General features: G+C 33.8%; 4 protein-coding genes across 8 annotated transcripts; 3 read left to right on the top strand and 1 right to left on the bottom strand.

Annotated features, from left to right (window-relative positions):
• Nucleotides 1-153: 153 nt before the first annotated feature.
• Nucleotides 154-3572, bottom strand: LOC106744046 (general transcription factor IIE subunit 1). Of its 4 annotated transcripts, none has more exons than XM_014618459.1 (8): nucleotides 3069-3195; nucleotides 2534-2700; nucleotides 2321-2449; nucleotides 1889-2115; nucleotides 1584-1791; nucleotides 1121-1349; nucleotides 431-620; nucleotides 154-326 (listed from the first exon to the last, which is right to left on the bottom strand). In XM_014618459.1, exons 1-7 carry the CDS (start codon nucleotides 3193-3195, stop codon nucleotides 445-447), a joined length of 1263 nt encoding a protein of 420 aa, XP_014473945.1. In that variant the 3' UTR covers nucleotides 154-326; nucleotides 431-444. The 4 variants fall into 4 exon arrangements, with proteins under 4 accessions (XP_014473945.1, XP_014473928.1, XP_014473937.1 ...); XM_014618442.1 differs by having other exon boundaries at nucleotides 154-323; XM_014618451.1 differs by lacking the exon at nucleotides 154-326 and adding an exon at nucleotides 3481-3572 and having other exon boundaries at nucleotides 445-620; nucleotides 3069-3336.
• Nucleotides 3573-3890: 318 nt separating this feature from the next.
• LOC106744072 (rab-like protein 3) lies at nucleotides 3891-5887 on the top strand. The gene is made up of 5 exons (XM_014618496.1): nucleotides 3891-3982; nucleotides 4138-4347; nucleotides 4467-4615; nucleotides 5112-5225; nucleotides 5321-5887. The coding sequence occupies exons 1-5, from the start codon at nucleotides 3937-3939 to the stop codon at nucleotides 5498-5500; spliced, it is 699 nt and encodes a 232-aa protein (XP_014473982.1). The 5' UTR covers nucleotides 3891-3936; the 3' UTR covers nucleotides 5501-5887.
• A 489-nt stretch (nucleotides 5888-6376) lies between these two features.
• Nucleotides 6377-10794, top strand: LOC106744375 (trimeric intracellular cation channel type B-A). The gene is made up of 7 exons (XM_014619083.1): nucleotides 6377-6774; nucleotides 7884-8040; nucleotides 8171-8266; nucleotides 9871-9959; nucleotides 10213-10300; nucleotides 10395-10515; nucleotides 10626-10794. The coding sequence occupies exons 1-7, from the start codon at nucleotides 6654-6656 to the stop codon at nucleotides 10779-10781; spliced, it is 828 nt and encodes a 275-aa protein (XP_014474569.1). The 5' UTR covers nucleotides 6377-6653; the 3' UTR covers nucleotides 10782-10794.
• Nucleotides 10795-13054: 2260 nt separating this feature from the next.
• Nucleotides 13055-18336, top strand: LOC106743809 (ATPase ASNA1 homolog). 2 transcript variants are annotated; one of them, XM_014618021.1, is made up of 6 exons: nucleotides 13055-13291; nucleotides 13769-13977; nucleotides 14275-14371; nucleotides 14755-14905; nucleotides 15314-15622; nucleotides 15815-18336. In XM_014618021.1, exons 1-6 carry the CDS (start codon nucleotides 13167-13169, stop codon nucleotides 15932-15934), a joined length of 1011 nt encoding a protein of 336 aa, XP_014473507.1. In that variant the 5' UTR covers nucleotides 13055-13166; the 3' UTR covers nucleotides 15935-18336. The 2 variants fall into 2 exon arrangements, with proteins under 2 accessions (XP_014473507.1, XP_014473498.1); XM_014618012.1 differs by having other exon boundaries at nucleotides 13056-13291; nucleotides 14269-14371.
• The last annotated feature ends 45 nt before the right edge of the window (nucleotides 18337-18381 follow it).

Below are 18381 nucleotides of genomic sequence, written 5' to 3'. Positions count from 1 at the left end.
ACATGAATGTATTCGATTTAAAGTTAATTATTTCTTATATTTCACGAGATTCACATGTTCCGACCATTTATTTATTTATTTATTATCAAAGGACTGTTAATTCACGGTATTGTTCAGTTGTGATTGCGTTGGAAAGAAAATAATACATATATATATATATATGAAACTGTAAAAATACATCTTCGCTTTATTTCCCCTCGAAACGTCGATCCCTTCGATGCGAGTGTAGCGCGAAGGACGTGCGTAAACCGCACTAATAATTTTTAACACACTTCCGTTCGACTTCCATTCGCGATAATACGCGAGAGACATCACCTGCGAACCTGCTTCCCGAAAATTAGATATATTTCACGTTAACTATACAAAATATTACAAGAGGAGCAAAGGTTTTTCGAGTCGATCAGTCTTACGTATAACGACGCATACGTACTGTCCCTGCCGCATTTAATCGTATATATGCGAGTAAAATTCCTGATACACCTGGATGTAAGCCTCCTTCTCCATGGGTGTCATCTGCGCGATCAGAGTATCGTTCACGTCGGTGATGGCGACGGTCTTGCCGGCGACACTGACAGTCGGCGCGAGCTCGTCCTCGTCCGAATCCATCATCTCCACCTCGCCTGTCAAAAATCAATCCGATCAGTCGTCAATTCTATGAAGTATCAACAATCAAATAACGATTATAGGGAAAGTCCATAGTATTAAAGTTTAGTTCACCATTAATCTCTCAACACACATTTTCTCCATAATATGTGAGATAATTAGATAATCCTGTCATTTTTAAGGATGCATTCTTGTAAATGTAAACTTACATTGCTCATTAAAAATTACACACTCGCAAGCGTACACCGTAAAAATTTCATTGTAAAGATTTACAAAGAATCAAAAAGTAAAGTACTCCATAGTTTTCAATATTTAGCGATAAATATTCTGTTTTTGTGATAATTAATAATTTCGGATGAAAATAATGCTCTAAGTAATTCATAATTTTTTATCTTCTCTCATCATTCTCTATGTATTAATTGTGTTTAATTGTATATTGTTTAATTAAATTAAAATCTTCAAAATCCTCGGATGTTAAAATTGGAAGCTACGACGCTGTTTGATTTATTTCTCATACCTGCATCGACGGTCTGCATCTCTGATATCTCCTCGTTATCACTGCTATCGCTGGAATCCTGAGGGAGTGTAGCTTTAATGGCCGCCGCCGAGTTACCGCCACTCTTCTTCTCGTGAGCCAACAATACCGACATGATATCGTCACCCTGCTTGTTGTTCGTTGTGGTCGCATTTGTGGCAGTGGCCGCAGCTTTGTCCAGGATGCTCTCCTGCGTATTTATACCGTCAGACTGCGAAACAGTCACACAATTAAAAATGATTGTCGTTACCAACGTGGAAAAACAATGTCGTCACTAAGTCGACATTGTTGAAAAATAATAACTTGTAACGGTAACGGCGTTACCGTTGCATTATTTCCCAGCTTGAATAAACTAGTGGTCAATTAATCATACTGGAGTAATTAAAATAATCTGATAAAAAAAATTAATAAACAGATAATGCGATATAAATTTATGCAGATTTACCTGAGAACCATCGGCATTGATAACTGTGCTCTCCATCATCCATATAGGCCTTTCCTTCCTGTGATTCGCTGCGTTATCATCAGGAGACTCGTCTCCAATAGTAACGTCTACTCTAGTATCTTCCACCATAAAGCCTGTCGTTCTGGTAGCTTCGCCTGACCAGTGTTCGCCAGGTGCACGAGGAATGATCGGTTTTCTCGTGTCGATACTGATATTCAAATCATACAAATCATTATTAGCAATAATTTTTGATAAATTAATGGCAATTTTTGACATGTGACGTGGGACACTACTTAGACACGCACCCCCGAATGGTGTTGATATCAACAGGTTCTGGTTCCAATATCTCGGGCGCTAATTTTATCCCTTCCACTTCCCTTAACAGTATATAGAGCGGCTCCAATTGTTCGTTAAACTTTGCTAATAATAATCTAGAATCTTTCTTCGGTAGAGCAGACTGATCCTCCTCCACCACTTCACGACAATACGTACATCTAAACTCACCGGTTGTCATGTCGAACAGTTGGTCCGCCTACGTAGGTTTAACAAAGTTCACCTGTTAGTTATCATCTCGGATCAATGTCATAAGAGAGTACCAACACATATCATCATATCATTATTTCAATCTGTCAAATCATGAAATTTGATTCTTTCCTATATTTAATTTGACACACAATTACTCCTCATCATAGTACTTCAGGCTTCATCGCATGTCATATTACAGTTTTCGTACTTACCTCAAGATCGGTAAATGTTTTTAAACAATTTGTACATTTGAAGCTAGCCCTGCTGGTCGCATCCCTCTCTTCAGTCTCCATTCGCTTCCTCATTAAATCCAGCTTATACTTCACAACATTTACAAAGGTCTGAAATAAAAATGTAAGTCCCCATTGCGTTCCCCGTTCTTCTATATTTTCAGTCAGATTCGAGAAAATTATTCTTATGCCTACTTTGTAATTGATAAAATAATAGTTGACTTTTTGAGCTTTGCCGTCAGATCCCGTCTCCATTTTTAATCTCACTTGAATGAACTTGTCATTGCGTAATGTGGATATCCTGGCTCTCAACATCTTGCGTTCGAATTTCAGCAATTCACAAATATCATCCTCCTTCATACCTATCGAGATGTATATTTCACATGAATGAACATTATCCTATAAAAGTTTCTGCTGTTGTTCTGTCAATAGAGAACTTGCTGACAGAATCTGACAGCAGATTGACAGCAGAAAGCTAGCAGGATCCATGATATGTTCCATTTAAGTGCAAAAGAACGGCAGATCCTGCTCAATTACTGCCGTCAGTTAGTCATTGTACTGTCATCAGATTCTGTTGTATCTCTCTGTCAGCAAACTGCTTACCATACGTGGTGCATAATTATCCAGATAACATTAAGATGTCCTAAGATATTGCGAACGTCTTTCAGACAATAAGAATGGTCGAGACATCTTCAAAATATGTATATACACGTGTTGTTTGAATACTTACATGGATTTCTAACTAACATGTCCACAATTAGCGCATCCTCTATGGAATAAAATCCACGTACAACAAGACGTGCGAGCTGTTTCAAGCTACTAGGAACCTCAGTGACAAGCCTCTCCTCAGCGCTCATGTTTTACACGATTTTAAATAGCTCTTTAACAATCGATATCGTTGCGAAGTAATAATAATATCAGTAGTTTATCAATAATGTTATTATTATTGGTCACACAAAGCTTGCAAAATTATATGGCAGCATAATCACAAATGTATTCTGAAATTTGAATCGTTCCAATTATTATCGTTCTTACATCGTAACTGTGCACACAGTCCTTTTCTCAAAAATCAGAAAAAAATATGTGCACGTTAAATAAATAATCCATAAAAAATATATCGATAACGCGGAAAAAATACTAACCTTAAAAATGTTCCACATAAATATTATGTTACGAAAATACTACGAATATCGAGGTAACAAATGTAACAAATAAGTATACATATTAATTATTCGCATAAAAGTGAAAAAAGTAGCTCACTGACAAGCAGAATGAATCATTTTGATTATTGATCTAAGTTATTAAGGGTACGATCTACGGTTAACAGCTTGTTTACCATCGCTGGTCACTTCGAGGTTATGTTCCCCAACATGAAACGAATTCTAAAATGATTTACAACTGCATTAAGTTGCACGGTCTGCACTTGAAATGAAGTTGCTGTATATTTGATGCTTGAGACGGAAGAGAGAGGAAAATAGAAGGATCGCAATATCGCAGTTCGGAAAGTGCAGCTGTGAAAAATAGGCCTTGCTAGTCAAGTGTCAAAATTTCCGTGAGTGTAGCTTCCAAAGATAGATGAAATTTCAAATAGTTCATTAATGGCAGCGATTGATAAAGTTAAAATTATCGTAGTAGGTGATTCTGGTGAGTATAAAAATTTACTTTATATATATATATATATAATGTGTTTGACTTTACATATATAATTGAACCATACCGTAATGTGAATCCTTATTGTTATTAACATTCAAATTAATTAATGTGTATCGGAAAATTAATATATTTGAATTATATCACAGGCGTTGGTAAAACATCTTTGACACATTTGATATGCCAACAGCAACCTATCAGCAATCCCTCCTGGACGGTAGGTTGCTCGGTGGAAGTCAAATTACATGAATATAAAGAAGGAACGCCTAATCAGAGACGATATTTTATTGAATTATGGGATGTTGGTGGCAGTCAGAATCACAAAAACACGAGATCTGTGTTTTATAATCCCACAAACGGTATGTAAGTGCCATATAAAACTAGATATTGTATCACGTTTATGTTTATTTCATGTTTAAACGTATAATCATGACAATATCTAACAGTAATTGCAAATAATATGTATTTCTCGCAATAGGCATAATACTAGTCCATGACTTAACGAATCGTAAATCACAGCAGAACCTACAAAAGTGGCTGGAGGAGGTTTTAAATAAAGATGGAACTTTTTCTAGATCCAAATCATTCGATGACTTTGATCCTGAAAAATTTGTTGGCTCGACTCATGTAAAAAATACTTTAAAATTACCAAATTGCAATGCTACAATGTATAATTATTGTATATATATGTATATTAACCCTTTCTGACCTGAATTTATTTTTGCAAGTGAAAAAAAAACTTTTATTTCAATTTATTTTGTTTTTGGGTACAACAAGAGTTACAATGAGGGAACTTAAAAGTTAGTAATTACAATTGGAATCAGCCGAGAAGAAAGAGTTAAATATATATGGCTGATAACGTCAATTAAAACACAATTTTGCAACCGTTGCAAGATTTTCTGCTGAAAATTATCTGATGATTTACATTTTCTTAACGTGTTAATCGAACGATTATCATCTTTTCCAGCATACTGAAAGTGCATTTAATAAACACATTATATTGGAAAACTGTTTGTAACTGTCAAAAAGAGAACGCTCAGCAAAACTCTTCCAACTGTTGGAAATATAGCGCAAAGTGTTAAAGCAGTATCGGCTTTCATTAAACACAGTCGATCATTTTCAGATACCAATTTTAGTGGTTGGCACAAAGCTTGACTTAATCCCCGAGGTAAAATCTAACGTACATAGACGTTCGTCAACCATCGCGGAGGAATGTGGTGCCGACGAAATATTTTTGGTAAATATTATAATTCTCAATATTAAATTTCTGTAAGGGTTGTTCACAAAGGACCGTGTCCGATCAATTGTTACAACACACCGTTATTTCAACAGGATTGCCGTCAGACAAGATCATTAGCGGCTGGCTCCAGTTCGTCCGTAAAGCTCAGCAGGTTCTTCGACAAGGTCATTGAAAGACGCTACTACGCTTCTAGAGAAGGGATCAATTCTGACAAGTGGAGACCACCACTGTATTCTTCCTCGGTTTACACGAAGTTCTATCACAATGATTAACGCAACGTATAACGTCTCGAAAGAATATACTTATTCTGTGTATTACATAAGATAACTCAGCTTTGTAATGCGCAATTGCACTACAAAACCACCGCAGAATTGTGTAAATCAGATTTATCGCAACCCGGACGACACAAATGTCCAAGATCGGGACACAGGACGTCTCTTGGATATCTTTAAGTTGTCTTTAAGATATCGTAATATAAGGCGTCTTCTTTGAGTCGTCTTTAAAACATCTAAAAGATATCTTATGTCATGATTTTGGACATCATTTGTGCTGTCCGGGAAGGTAATGATCACGCATTTCTCTATTCACACATTCCTAATCTTCCTACGGAAGTATTTTATTGGATGTGCTCAAGATATGATTGTGAATACAATAGTTAAATAAATAAATATACATATATATATATTTTTTTTTTCTTTTATCTAAGTATTGCAAACTAGGCCTGGTTTCATCAACGCGAAGTTAATCGAATCGTCCGATTAAATTCAGTTCTTCCGTCGGGGACGTTCAATCGCATCGTTGTTGAATAGACACGATTGGTCAATTCCAATGGACAAGCTGAATTTAATCGACTGATTTCATTAATTCGCGTCGGTGAAACCGAACCATAGTATGTGTAACTTAAATTATCAATTGTAGTATTGCAAAAATTACCAGAACGCTGGCCGAGACGGCGAATCGAGAAATCATAAATTTTCTTAAACCGATGGACAGCCAGTTCAGCTGAAAAGGACGGACCGAATACCGCGCACATTTCAGTATCGCCACAGTTCAGTGACTTCTAGTGACTGATATCTAGTAACATTAGTCACCATATGTCGCCAAAATGTTTCGCATTTACTTCGTCAGATGGCGCGTCGAAATCCAGGAATTTCCACAGCGGTGGATGCTTTCAAGTTTCCCTTCGGTAACTGTGAATTTGGGAATTTTAGGGTTTTTGCCGTGCGAGACCTCTTCGTGATCAATTCTAGCAGACGACAGGACAGTAGCAGACAGCGTGTAGCAGCGTCGCTCGCGGACGCTCGGTGAAGAGTGAACTGAGTTTGAATCGGGGAGGTGGTGCAAGCAGACACATAGATACACGAGTTCGAATTACGAGGCGGATTCGTTTATTACACTCTGACTGAAACGAATTGATAGTCCACGATGGATCCCGAGGCATTCTTAGACATGGCCAACCAGGTCATTAAGCTGAAAATGTTCCCGTACTTCGACATTGCGCACTGCGTGCTGTGCGCATTACATGTCAGGGAGGATCTGGGATCAGGTAGGCCCATCCGTAAATTGGCCGATTCTAAATTTATAATGCTGCTCGCGCGGAGACTCGACGCGCAACTCTCGAGTAATAGCTCTCTCGCGCGCGCGTCGACCTCGCTATTCTCGAAATCGACAGTCCTACGTTCCCCCAACGTTTTATATTTACGCGTACAATCTCTCTCTCTCTCTCTCTCTTCCTTCCTCTTCTCCTCCTCCTCTTCTTTACCTCACACACACACGCACGCCCCCCCCCTCTCTCTCTCTCTCTTTTTCTCTCTTTTTCTTGTTTTTTATATTTTTCTACCAAATACAAATAAAAGTTGATTAAAATTAGGAGCTGTCTTTACGTTGTCTTTTTGGCACAGTTATTATAATTTTATCTCAAGGTAATAGCACACGCTAACCCAGCTGATCTATTTCAGCATGCGGTTTGCAAGTTAAAACCCGAATTATCCAAATGTGACGTTACGTTCTCTTTCCGAGGAATATTTAAATTTTCTCTAAAACATGTTTCATTATATTACGTTATTTTTAGGACGTTTATTATATTAATTTTATTTGATATTGATTTGAAAATTAAACTATTGGGAGAATATAAATTAAATCTTATACTTTACATGTAAAAAGAGGTACATGTATTAAAATTACAGATATATCTTTCGTATAAAGAAATATTTTTTTATATTTCTATATGTAAGTAAGAAGTTATTATTAATTCACGAATATATGTAATGAGGTTTCGTAACATTATTTATTTTAACATTAGTCGAGTCTAATTAATTTGTTATACTAATATAACAAAGAGTAAAAGATTATCGTTTCTTGAATTGGTTACCTTTAACAACAATAATTTATAATTTTTAATTAAAGGAAGCAAAGCTTCTTTTCATTAAACAAATTTTTGTAATATGGAAACTTAAAATATCTCTAAATTTGCAATACATGTATCATACTTGTAAGGCCTGATGTTGGCTATCCAAAGTCAGATATACCGTCATTAAATATGTTTTTTTACACATTACCTTTGTTTTCAAATATTTGATGAAGCATATATATATACACACACACACATGCGCGCGCGCGTGCAAACACACACATATATAATGTTTTTATATTCAGGTGCACAAACTTTTTCTCGTAAGCATCCTTTATCATGTTGGCTGTCTACAATGCTGGTCGTTTTTGCAAGCGGTATGTTATGCAATGGATTATTAGGAGAACCAATTCTCGCACCATTAAAAAATACACCACAAGTAGTAGTCGCAACTGTTGTCTGGTAATTATTAAATACAATACATAATTGTATAATTATATCTACTTACTTAATGTTAATATTTGAAAAATTAAATGTAAAATTATGACCTATTAACTTTAGAATGAAATGAAATAATTATGAAGTTTTGCAGGTATGTGATTTTTTATACACCATTTGACATCGGTTATAAAACAGCGAAATTTTTACCAATAAAAGTGGTATGCGCAGCTATGAAGGAAATTTATAGGTAAGTAAATATTTCTTTCATATGTAAGTAAATATTTCTTTCATATGTATTTTCACACATGTACGTTAGCACGTACGCGCGCGCACACATACATATGCACGCACACACACGCGCATACGTACACGATATTATAGTTATTATAGTTATTATAGTTATTATTTTGTTATCTGTACAGGATGAATCGATAAGAATTATCACTTTTAATATCTTTGCAACTTAAGCGTTAGAAAAAAATTTGTTCAACAAAATTTGTATGGTATAAAGGAGATTATTATATGATAACGGTATTTTAATAGAAACAGACTTAGTGAGATATGAAAACTAACTTTTTTTAGCAGAATTGTTTGTACATACATATTTGTTTTTGTTTACGTATTTTTTTCTTTGTTGAGAAAATTGAGCCTTTATTTATGAAAAATAATAAACATGTCAATCTTCGAAATATTCACCATCGTTTTCTAATACTTTTCTTCATTTATCAAGCAGCTGATGAATCCTCTCTCGAAAAAAAAAGACGACTTTGACTGAAAATGAAATCATCGATGCATTTTCGGGCCTCTTCCATGCTTTTAAAGTGTGTATTAGCCAGTTGATGTTAGAGCGATCGTAATAAATGGTAATCCGAATGAATATACCGCATGAAAGAGAACTTCCCAATCCAACAAATATATAGTGTCATTTCGTCCTTTGCGACCGTGCGGTCGAACGTTATCGTGCTGCAAGATGCCGCATTTCATATAAATTGTCTTTTCTTCTCATCGCTCAAACGAATGAATTATTATTAGTGATACTCAGCATTAATTGTTTGGCCAAATTATAGCAACTCATATCATACCCATTATATCCCATCAAATAAATAATACAATTTTTACCATCTATTTCGGTCGTTCCAGCATCATCTGGCTAACAGCCATTTTAAAACGAAAGAAGAGATCCGAAAATATATCGACGACTTCATCGACTTAAAGCCGCTATCTTTTTGCTGACAAGGGATTCGTCAGTTACCTGACCCAAGATGGAGCAAAGTTGTGCAAAGTGATGGGGAATATTTTGAAGATTAAGATGTACTTTATTTCTGTATAAATAAATATTTATTTCATATAAAAAAAGTATCGAATTAATTTGTACATCTAATAAGTGTCTCTAGCTAGCAAAATAGCAAAAATTTAATTTTTGGGTAAAGTTTCAAAATCTGTATATGTGATATATACTAAGACGTTATATATATAGTAAGCTGCTGTAAAAATTTCACGTTTGAAGTCACGTAGAATTAAATAATTTTAATAAAAATAAATATTAATTTTTTAAATTTTGACTTCAGATTTGCAATTAGAAATACCCCCAAATCCCAACATACTAAAATTCAGCAAAATATATTCCAAAAAATTTGAGCAAAAAAAAGAGTTAAACAACATTTTGTGCGATATTTTAAAAGATAAAACGATTTGTATCATTTTAGCCTCATTGATTCTCTCTCTCTCTCTCTCCTCTCCCTCTTCCCTCTCTCTGTGTGAGTAAATGTATGTGTGCGCATGTATTTAATTAATTTATGAAATGAAGTTCTAATGCGCTTAAAAAATAAATATATATATTATTTGTTACAGATGTAAAAAGGTATACGACGGAGTCACTCATGCAGGAAAACTTTATCCGAATGCATATCTTATCATGATATTGATAGGAACGTTAAAAGGTTAGTCGAGAGATTGCGTATGTTTGCATACACACATACACGCATACAAGTATGAGTCACTTGGAACAGGCTATCTTCATAATTCTTTTATTTATAGTTATATAACAACAAATGCTCTTATACCAAATTTATTTAATATCATAATCCTGCAACTTATATTCATAACTTTTTTGCATAAAACTAACACCTTTGGCGAAGTAAAGATGATTTAAAATAGAATACCTTATATATGTAATACTGTTTTAATGTGTAGGCAACGGAGCTGGGTTTACGAAATTGTTTGAACGTCTTATACGTGGCGTATGGACGCCGACTGCGATGGAATTTATGCAACCTAGTTTGTATGTAGTGATCATAATATACTGAATTTATTATACGTGCAATTATGTTTCGATGAAGCTAATTTATCAATAATGATAATTTTATTTCTCACAGTCCTACAAAAGCATCCATGGTTGCATCGATTATTTTTGTATTAGACAAAAAGACTGATCTCATTTCCGCGCCTCATGCTCTCGTGTACTTCGGCATTGTCATCTTTTTCGTTTACTTCAAGGTAACGTCTAATATCAATTTGGATATTCTTTTATATATAAGTAAAATACATCCATCCACCGACCTGCTACCTTTATAAACAAAAGTAATAACGATCATATTATTTTCTAGTTATCGTCAATTTTGCTTGGCATTCATGATCCATTTGTACCATTCGAAAATCTATTCTGTGCCTTGTTCCTGGGAGGGATTTGGGACTCTCTGGCTAAATTATTGGGCCGTGGACAAGCTAAAGATGATAAGACGGATGCAAAGAAAACAAACTAAGTAATAGAGTGAGGTCTGATATATCATTATTTCTAAATTTTAAGAAGTTGTATATTTCCTGAGCTTTACTAATCAAATTTGTGTATATTTTTTTTGCAGAAAACTGGTTTATGTTATTTATGAAATGATGAAATAAAAAAAAACATATAATACCATAAAATGATATGGCAGATCCATAAATGAGATGATATATGACCTTCCTATGTTGGAAGTACATCCACTTATGTTGGATTGTACACACACACACACACACACACACACACACAACGAGAGCAAATTAATTTAATTTGTGCTCATTATTTACGTAATGCTCGTTATTTTTGTCGTTGAAAACTTAACGCAATCGCTACCACTGTTTCATTCGAGAAACCGTCCGCCATATACTATCTTCAGTTTTTTTTCTTTTTTTGTGAAATAGTTTAAAAAGAAGGCTTAATTTTTATGTTGACGTGTGACAAAAAAATTATCGTTGTTGTACGAACATGAGCTCTCGTAAGTTTCGCCACCGTCATCTTATATAGGATGTTTGACAATTCACATGACTCCGCTTACGAGGTTATATTAATCTGAACAAGAAAATTATCATTTTTGTAATTTTCACAATAGTTATTAAGATACATTAATTAAGGAATATCAACGAATAACTATGNATATATATATATATATAATTTTTTTTCTTTTATTTAAACACACATATATATACTTTAATGGTGGAAGTTATTCGGTTTTTGAAGAATACATCTTATAAGAATTGCAGCATATTATTTCAACCGATACTAAAACATAGATACGAATTTTGTATAGAATGTCCTGCCATTATCGTGATACCTGTGAATGCGGCAAATTCCGGAAGATATTTTGAGACGACAATCTTAAGTACGAAAATATCGAGGCTAGTAATAGGTTTTAAAGCGTTTGAAGGAAAGCGTTTGAAGGTGATCAAACTGATTGTAAAAATTCCCATTCGCTCAGATACTTAAAAGAGAAATCTCATCCAAAATTCTCCTTCCGAAGATCACCGAACATGAAACATATTGTAATGTTATTTACGCGCCGCTCGCTGCCCGAAATCATTGTCTGTTAATTGTGCGACGGACAGTTGCGAAAAAAATCCCCGCGTTCGTTATTATTAAGTTAAATAAATGCGTGTATTGTGTGCCCACGAGGGAGTGAAAAAGAACGGAAAGGAGATGGGTGCAATTGCACTCTCCGTCGCGGCAAGATTTCCTTCGCTCTCGCGCGGAATATCCTCTATAAGCGCGTAATATTCCTAGAATATTATATGAATATTATTAAATATTAAAATAACATTCTTATGATATTGTAAAAATGTTACATAATATTTTTTAACATTACAGGAATGTTCCATTGAGATATTATATGTCCATTTCACATGATATTCTTGGTATAAAAATATTCTTAGAAAAAAATAAAATAATAATAATATAGAAAGAAATATATAAATAAAATATATATTATATATATACATATATGTATAATTTTTTTAGTATAAACCGTATTTTTATTTATACACAAAATTATTTCGACTTTATTTATATAATAAAGCAATTGGTATTGCCACACATATTTAAAATAAAAAAAACTACAATTATATATACACATAGTGTTGAATATTAAAAAAATACATAATATTATAGTAACATATTAAATATTATTTTTCAAATATTATTAGAAGTGGACATACAACCATCTATTAATATTCCAGAAATATGACTGAATATTAATATACGCGCTTGTAAGGTCTCTGACCGGTGGAACGTCTAAGAGAACAAGCTTGCAGAGATCTCCGGTTTACGCATACTTAACATACGAAAATGCGATACAATTTATAAATATAATTCTAATTTTTCAGTCTTAATTTTCTTGTATTAAAGCGTGTGTAACTAATGTGTTGCTCTATTACTTATCTTTATGCCTACACCTTATATATGTAATTTGACAGCTGTCAGATCACGTACTGCGCATGATCGTCAATTCATAGATTCGCTTCGTCAAATTTTTTGGTTCCAAAATACGAGAAACAAAAACTGTTGCAACCGTTCTGTGACCGAGTGTACGACATTCGCTAATAAATACGTAAAAAGTTTACTGTTTTCAGAAAATACGAACAATCAGTGAGCGATCATTGATCATTGGTCTTTACCGGTTAGATCCGTGAATTTAGACCAATCATGTTGACGAATTACTCAAACAATTGTGCAACCTTTGTGTTTTCCGAACGCAACCAATGTGCACGTAAATTTCTCGTGAATCAATCCAGCTAGTCCGGCTAAAACGAACAGACCGATTGAAACCCAACGAATTTTGTAAATGACGTGTTAAGTTTCCGCGAGGTTTGTGTTGTATTGTTGTATACGCGGAAAGATGAGCGTGAATGAAAACGAAAGTATCGAGGAATACGAGCCCTCTATCAAAAATGTGATCGAGCAGCATTCTTTACGATGGATATTCGTGGGCGGCAAAGGTGGAGTCGGAAAAACAACTTGCAGGTATAACATAACCTGAGCTTATAGCTGTCGGCGGTTTTCTCTTTTATAAAATAAATCAAAGTAAGAATCTAAATATTTATACTCGTACTATTTATTGTCTGTAAGTTCATGTGTTCATGGATGTATGAAACTAAATACGATCTTTCTGTGTATGGAATGACGTAAGATGCGTTCCACTTAACGCTCGTAACGATAGCCAGCGATCATTCTATCCTTGTTTCTCGCTGGATGTTAAACAAAGACAGAACGATGTTTGCAATCGTTGCGAGCTTTAAATGGAACGTACATATAGTAAGTTTTGTGACATATGATAGATACATGTTTTACCTCACATATTTGGAATTCTTTTATTTAATGGTCTTTTTTATAAAATAAGCGAATAATGTCATAAATATAGTGAATATGCTCGGAAATATAGTTTTGCCTAATTATTCGTTGAAGTAAAAAGTTAGCGATTAATATTTATTTATTTTATAGTTGCTCCTTAGCGGTACAGCTGTCTAAAGTTAGGGAGAGTGTACTTATCATATCTACAGATCCGGCACACAACATTTCCGATGCCTTTGATCAAAAATTTAGCAAAATACCTACAAAAATAAAAGGTTTTGACAACTTGTTTGCGATGGAGGTTGATCCTAATGTTGGTATTACAGAATTACCGGAAGAATACTTTGACAGCGAAGCAGGTTTGCACTTAAAGTAATTTTATTTTTGTCCAATATTCGACGTTCTTGGATGAGAAGTTTCAATATGTATCGAAAAGTAATAACAAAACCTTTGTATCAGTATAAGCTTAAAACTAAAAAGCAAAATATTACTTGTGAAATATAGAATCATTGCTTTTATCTGTAAATTACAGAATAACATTGATTCTTCTTATTGGGAGATGTGTTGGAAATATATAACAAAAAAGATATTAGTAAGCATTTGCACAAAATTGTTTGGTACATAGAAAAATTTTGTCTGTCATACAAAAGTTTCAGGAGGAGAAGCAATGAGATTGAGCAAAAATGTTATGCAAGAAATTGTTGGCGCATTCCCTGGTATAGATGAGGCAATGAGTTATGCAGAAGTTATGAAGTAAATGAACACATACATATATTTTTTTATTTTTATATAAGATATTTAAAGATTGATCTTACTTTTATTAGTCTTTCCATTTATCCCCTTTATTCATCCACATATTTTCCTTCTCTTTGTTTTCTTTTTTCTTTTTTGTATACTTTCTCATTTGATTTATCCATCTATCATCTCACTATGTATATAAAATTAAACATGGTCACCTATAAACTTTATTATACTCTATTTCATTTATGTTCTTATAAGAATCTTTATCAGCTTGTATAAATTGACATTTAAATGGTAGTGCTGAATTTACATTTAAAAAAACCTATGTAGTTAATATTACATAGTATAATCTCTTGTGGTTTTTTATTAATGTTGGATTAATTATGTATCTTTAGGCTTGTGAAAGGAATGAATTTTTCAGTTGTGGTATTTGATACTGCACCTACTGGACATACTCTGAGATTACTATCTTTTCCACAAGTAGTTGAGAAAGGATTGGGGAAATTAATGCGTTTGAAGATGAAGATTAGTCCCTTCGTTACACAGGTTAGAAAATTATTTTAACTTTGATTAATCTAGATTTAGAAAGGTTGTTACCGCAGATGTTGATGAGTTTTGCTACAAATGTACTAGCGACAAATATCGATGCATTCGCAAAATACAATAAATTTTTTTTTCATTTCTCTATGTTTGCTTTGATTGGTTTGACTTTTATAGTGCCTGCAAAAAATTGGTCGAGTTTTTATATTAATATGATATAATGGCAATCACTATCATGATGTTTAACATGCTAATATAATACATAGAGTTAAGTTGAGGAATTTTTAAATTGACTTTAAATTATTCCTAAAATAAAATTTTTCATAAATTTTAATTATTCATAAAGTATAGTATAGCACAGAAAATGTTCGTTAAGCAATTTAAGAGATGAAAGAAAAGGACTTTATTTTATAGATAAGTTCATTGTTGGGAATGACAGATTTCAATGTGGATACATTCTCGAATAAAATGGAGGAAATGCTTGCTATTATTCGGCAAGTTAACGAACAATTCCGAAATCCTGATCAGACAACTTTTATATGTGTCTGCATTGCAGAATTTTTATCTCTCTACGAAACAGAACGACTTGTGCAAGAATTAACGAAATATGGTATTGATACCCACAACATTATAGTAAATCAATTGTTATTCCTGAAGGAGGGAGATGTCCCTTGTCGGCTTTGTCTTGCCAGACATAAAATACAAAATAAATATTTAGATCAGGTAATTAACAAAAAATACATATGATAAATGTATAATTGATGTTATCATAATTTATAATTTATAATTACAATGTAGACTATATATCTTATTTGTGTCATTTTTTTAAGGATAGCAAAACATGTTTCACACTTACAAAATGAAAGGAAAAGAGGAATTTCTTTTGAAATAAATTAAATACTTTTTCTTTTCAAGATAATGGATCTTTACGAAGAGTTCCACGTCACACGGCTTCCTTTATTGGAGAGAGAAGTGCGCGGCGTTGCGCAAGTCAGAGAATTTTCGGAAAATCTTGTTAAACCATACAAGCCTTAGCATTTCTGTAATTAATGTTTAATAACATAAATGGTAACATAATAATATACATTAAACTAAATTTGAAGTTTTATATATATTTGCGATCTCGAGCATTGTCCTCGAAACTTTGCACAAAAATATCTATGTCAAATTTATACCGCTCAATTAAGGCATTTATAATCGCACGTATTATTAATAAATTATTAATAAATTCAGTGTTACTTGGGCACGTATCATGTACTTTTAATGTTTAATTTGCTTATGTCGACTTGTGTCACTAAATGGAAAGCACTCCCTATGTTGAGGAATTGCACAACAGTACTAAACGCAACCAATAATTAGCTCGCTTTGTTTCGCTGAATGCTAAATAAAAAAGAAAGAAAAAAAAATGTATCGAATCATAATCGAACATGAGAGGAATAGTCGATCGTGATTGGTCAATTTCTTACAACCAACGTCATCAAAGCTTATTACATTTATGCCCGTTTCTACTATCAATTTAAATCTAATCGACTATTAACCCTTTCGCGGCGGAGTGCTCTGGAAAGAGTTGCGCTCTAAGCAGCCGATGCCAGATCGACCGCGCGGACAAAATACGCGAGTCGTTCCGAACGCAGTGTGTGGAGCTGATTTTGCTGGTCATTTCTCTAACGCGGCTGGCCGGCACGCCGATCAAACAATAATATTAATAATAATAACAATTTTAGTAATGTTTAGTAATGTTTAATCTTTAATAATCTTATATAATTTTTAACAATTTTTAATAATTTTCCTTTGTGTGGTACAATCTAAAGCAGGGTTCAATACATAAACCAACTTTACAGTCTTTACATTCAAATCGTGTTTCGGTTCGCTTTTTGTGTTTTCTGCAAACCACACATTTCCGCCGACCGTTCTGCCGTTTTCCTGTGGGATTGATATATTTGGATGGAAAATGTGTTGGAACCAAACGTAACAGATTATCTTTGGACGCAGTTTGGCCTCCAGACTTATTGTTACATATATTTTTATTTGAATATTTAAGTAGAATTTCTCGAATGAGACGTAAATGAAATTTCGCAAATGTTATATTCTTTTTGGACGTAATTTTGTAAAGTATGAAAGTATTGTAAATCGAAAGGTGCACCATATGGAAAAATAATTTCTTATACCATTTTAGAGTTTTACGAATGGTATTAATGGAATTCAAAATCATATCCGTTTTATCGACTGCTCCCATAACCCGATTATAGTCTACTACGACAGTTGGTTTTAGAATTAGTCTTCCCGTTTTAACATCATTTCTTTTTGTTTCTGTATATTCAGCAGAATGATAACTTGATAACATTAGCACTTCTCTTTTGTCCATCCATTTTAGTGCTAATAATTTATCCGTAGATTGAAATGCAACTTCGCCTTTGCATAATTTATTGGATATATTAGGCATTCCACGTCTGGTTTTCTTCACGGTTCCAAATGCATGTGTCCTATTGTGATGTAAGAGAGAAAATAATGCCGGGCTTGAATACCAGTTATCGGTGACCAAAACATGACCCTTATTTAGATACGGTTCCATCAACGTCATGACAATATTTCCTGATTTTCCAATTTCTGCTAAATTATTGTTAGTTATATCCGTGCGCGCTCCACAATAGACAATAAAATCTTGAATATATCCAGTATAACAGTCACAAATAACATTGATGCCAAATCTGCTTCGTTTCGAAGGTATATACTGCTTGAAGAAACATCGTCCTTTGAAAAGCAGCAAGCTTTCGTCGATGCATAAATACTTGTACGGGTAAAATGCTCGTGAAAAAGAATTTCGCAGTCTGTCGATGATGCTCCGAATTTTTATTAGCACGTCTTGATTTGTTGTTTCATTATTATCATGAAAATGCAGCATTTGTAATAGAGATTTATACCTGTCTTTTGTCATTATTCTTGGAAAACTTTCCGTTCGTAATAACTCGTCGGTTGACCAATATTCTTCTATTGATACTTTTTTTACTCTTGACATTAACATCGACAGAGCAAAAAATCGATACATTTCGGTAACTGTTGTATTTTTCCATGCCAACAATCGTGAGTGCCTACTGCTTATAGTTTTCATGGTATAATAAGCATTGCTTTCTCTTACAATATGTTCAACCATATTTTCCGAAATGAAAAGCTGAAAGATTTCTAATATTGACGATTTATCGTCAATATTTGCTTTAATTCCTGGTAGGTTTTCATCAAAATCGAAAACTTTTGGAGCCAAATTTTGTGCGCTCCAAAGAAATTGCCGCGGATCGATGTCTGGCAATTCCTCAATGTTTTCAGAATCAGATTCCGAACTACTTGACAGTAGGCGGCGCTTTTTATTATATTCATTTGGAATTCTACCTTTGTATCCAATTTCTCCAAACATTTCAGACAGGTCAGAATCCGATGAAAATTGCATATCATCCCCAAGTTCCATATCATCGTAGCTCACATTTGTC

Source organism: Dinoponera quadriceps, unplaced genomic scaffold (assembly GCF_001313825.1).
Source record: "Dinoponera quadriceps isolate SergipeBrazil2010 unplaced genomic scaffold, ASM131382v1 scaffold9, whole genome shotgun sequence".
Classification (NCBI taxonomy): Eukaryota; Metazoa; Arthropoda; class Insecta; order Hymenoptera; family Formicidae; genus Dinoponera; species Dinoponera quadriceps.
The sequence above is the reverse complement of the archived record's forward strand: the minus strand, read 5'-3'. Positions and strand labels throughout refer to the sequence as shown.

Coding starts and splice junctions, on each gene's coding strand:
- LOC106744072 (XM_014618496.1), top strand. CDS start 3,937: ATGGCAGCGATTGATAAAGTTAAAATTATCGTAGTAGGTGATTCTG. Junction 3,983..4,137: donor TATCGTAGTAGGTGATTCTG/GTGAGTATAAAA, acceptor ATTATATCACAG/GCGTTGGTAAAACATCTTTG. Junction 4,616..5,111: donor AATTTGTTGGCTCGACTCAT/GTAAAAAATACT, acceptor GATCATTTTCAG/ATACCAATTTTAGTGGTTGG.
- LOC106743809 (XM_014618012.1), top strand. CDS start 13,167: ATGAGCGTGAATGAAAACGAAAGTATCGAGGAATACGAGCCCTCTATC. Junction 13,292..13,768: donor GTCGGAAAAACAACTTGCAG/GTATAACATAAC, acceptor TTTATTTTATAG/TTGCTCCTTAGCGGTACAGC. Junction 15,623..15,814: donor AAAATAAATATTTAGATCAG/GTAATTAACAAA, acceptor TTTCTTTTCAAG/ATAATGGATCTTTACGAAGA.
- LOC106744046 (XM_014618451.1), bottom strand. CDS start 3,195: ATGAGCGCTGAGGAGAGGCTTGTCACTGAGGTTCCTAGTAGCTTGAAA. Junction 2,701..3,068: donor CATGTTAGTTAGAAATCCAT/GTAAGTATTCAA, acceptor ACATCTCGATAG/GTATGAAGGAGGATGATATT. Junction 621..1,120: donor GATGCAGACCGTCGATGCAG/GTATGAGAAATA, acceptor GATTTTTGACAG/GCGAGGTGGAGATGATGGAT.
- LOC106744375 (XM_014619083.1), top strand. CDS start 6,654: ATGGATCCCGAGGCATTCTTAGACATGGCCAACCAGGTCATTAAGCTG. Junction 8,041..8,170: donor GTAGTCGCAACTGTTGTCTG/GTAATTATTAAA, acceptor GAAGTTTTGCAG/GTATGTGATTTTTTATACAC. Junction 10,516..10,625: donor TCTTTTTCGTTTACTTCAAG/GTAACGTCTAAT, acceptor ATTATTTTCTAG/TTATCGTCAATTTTGCTTGG.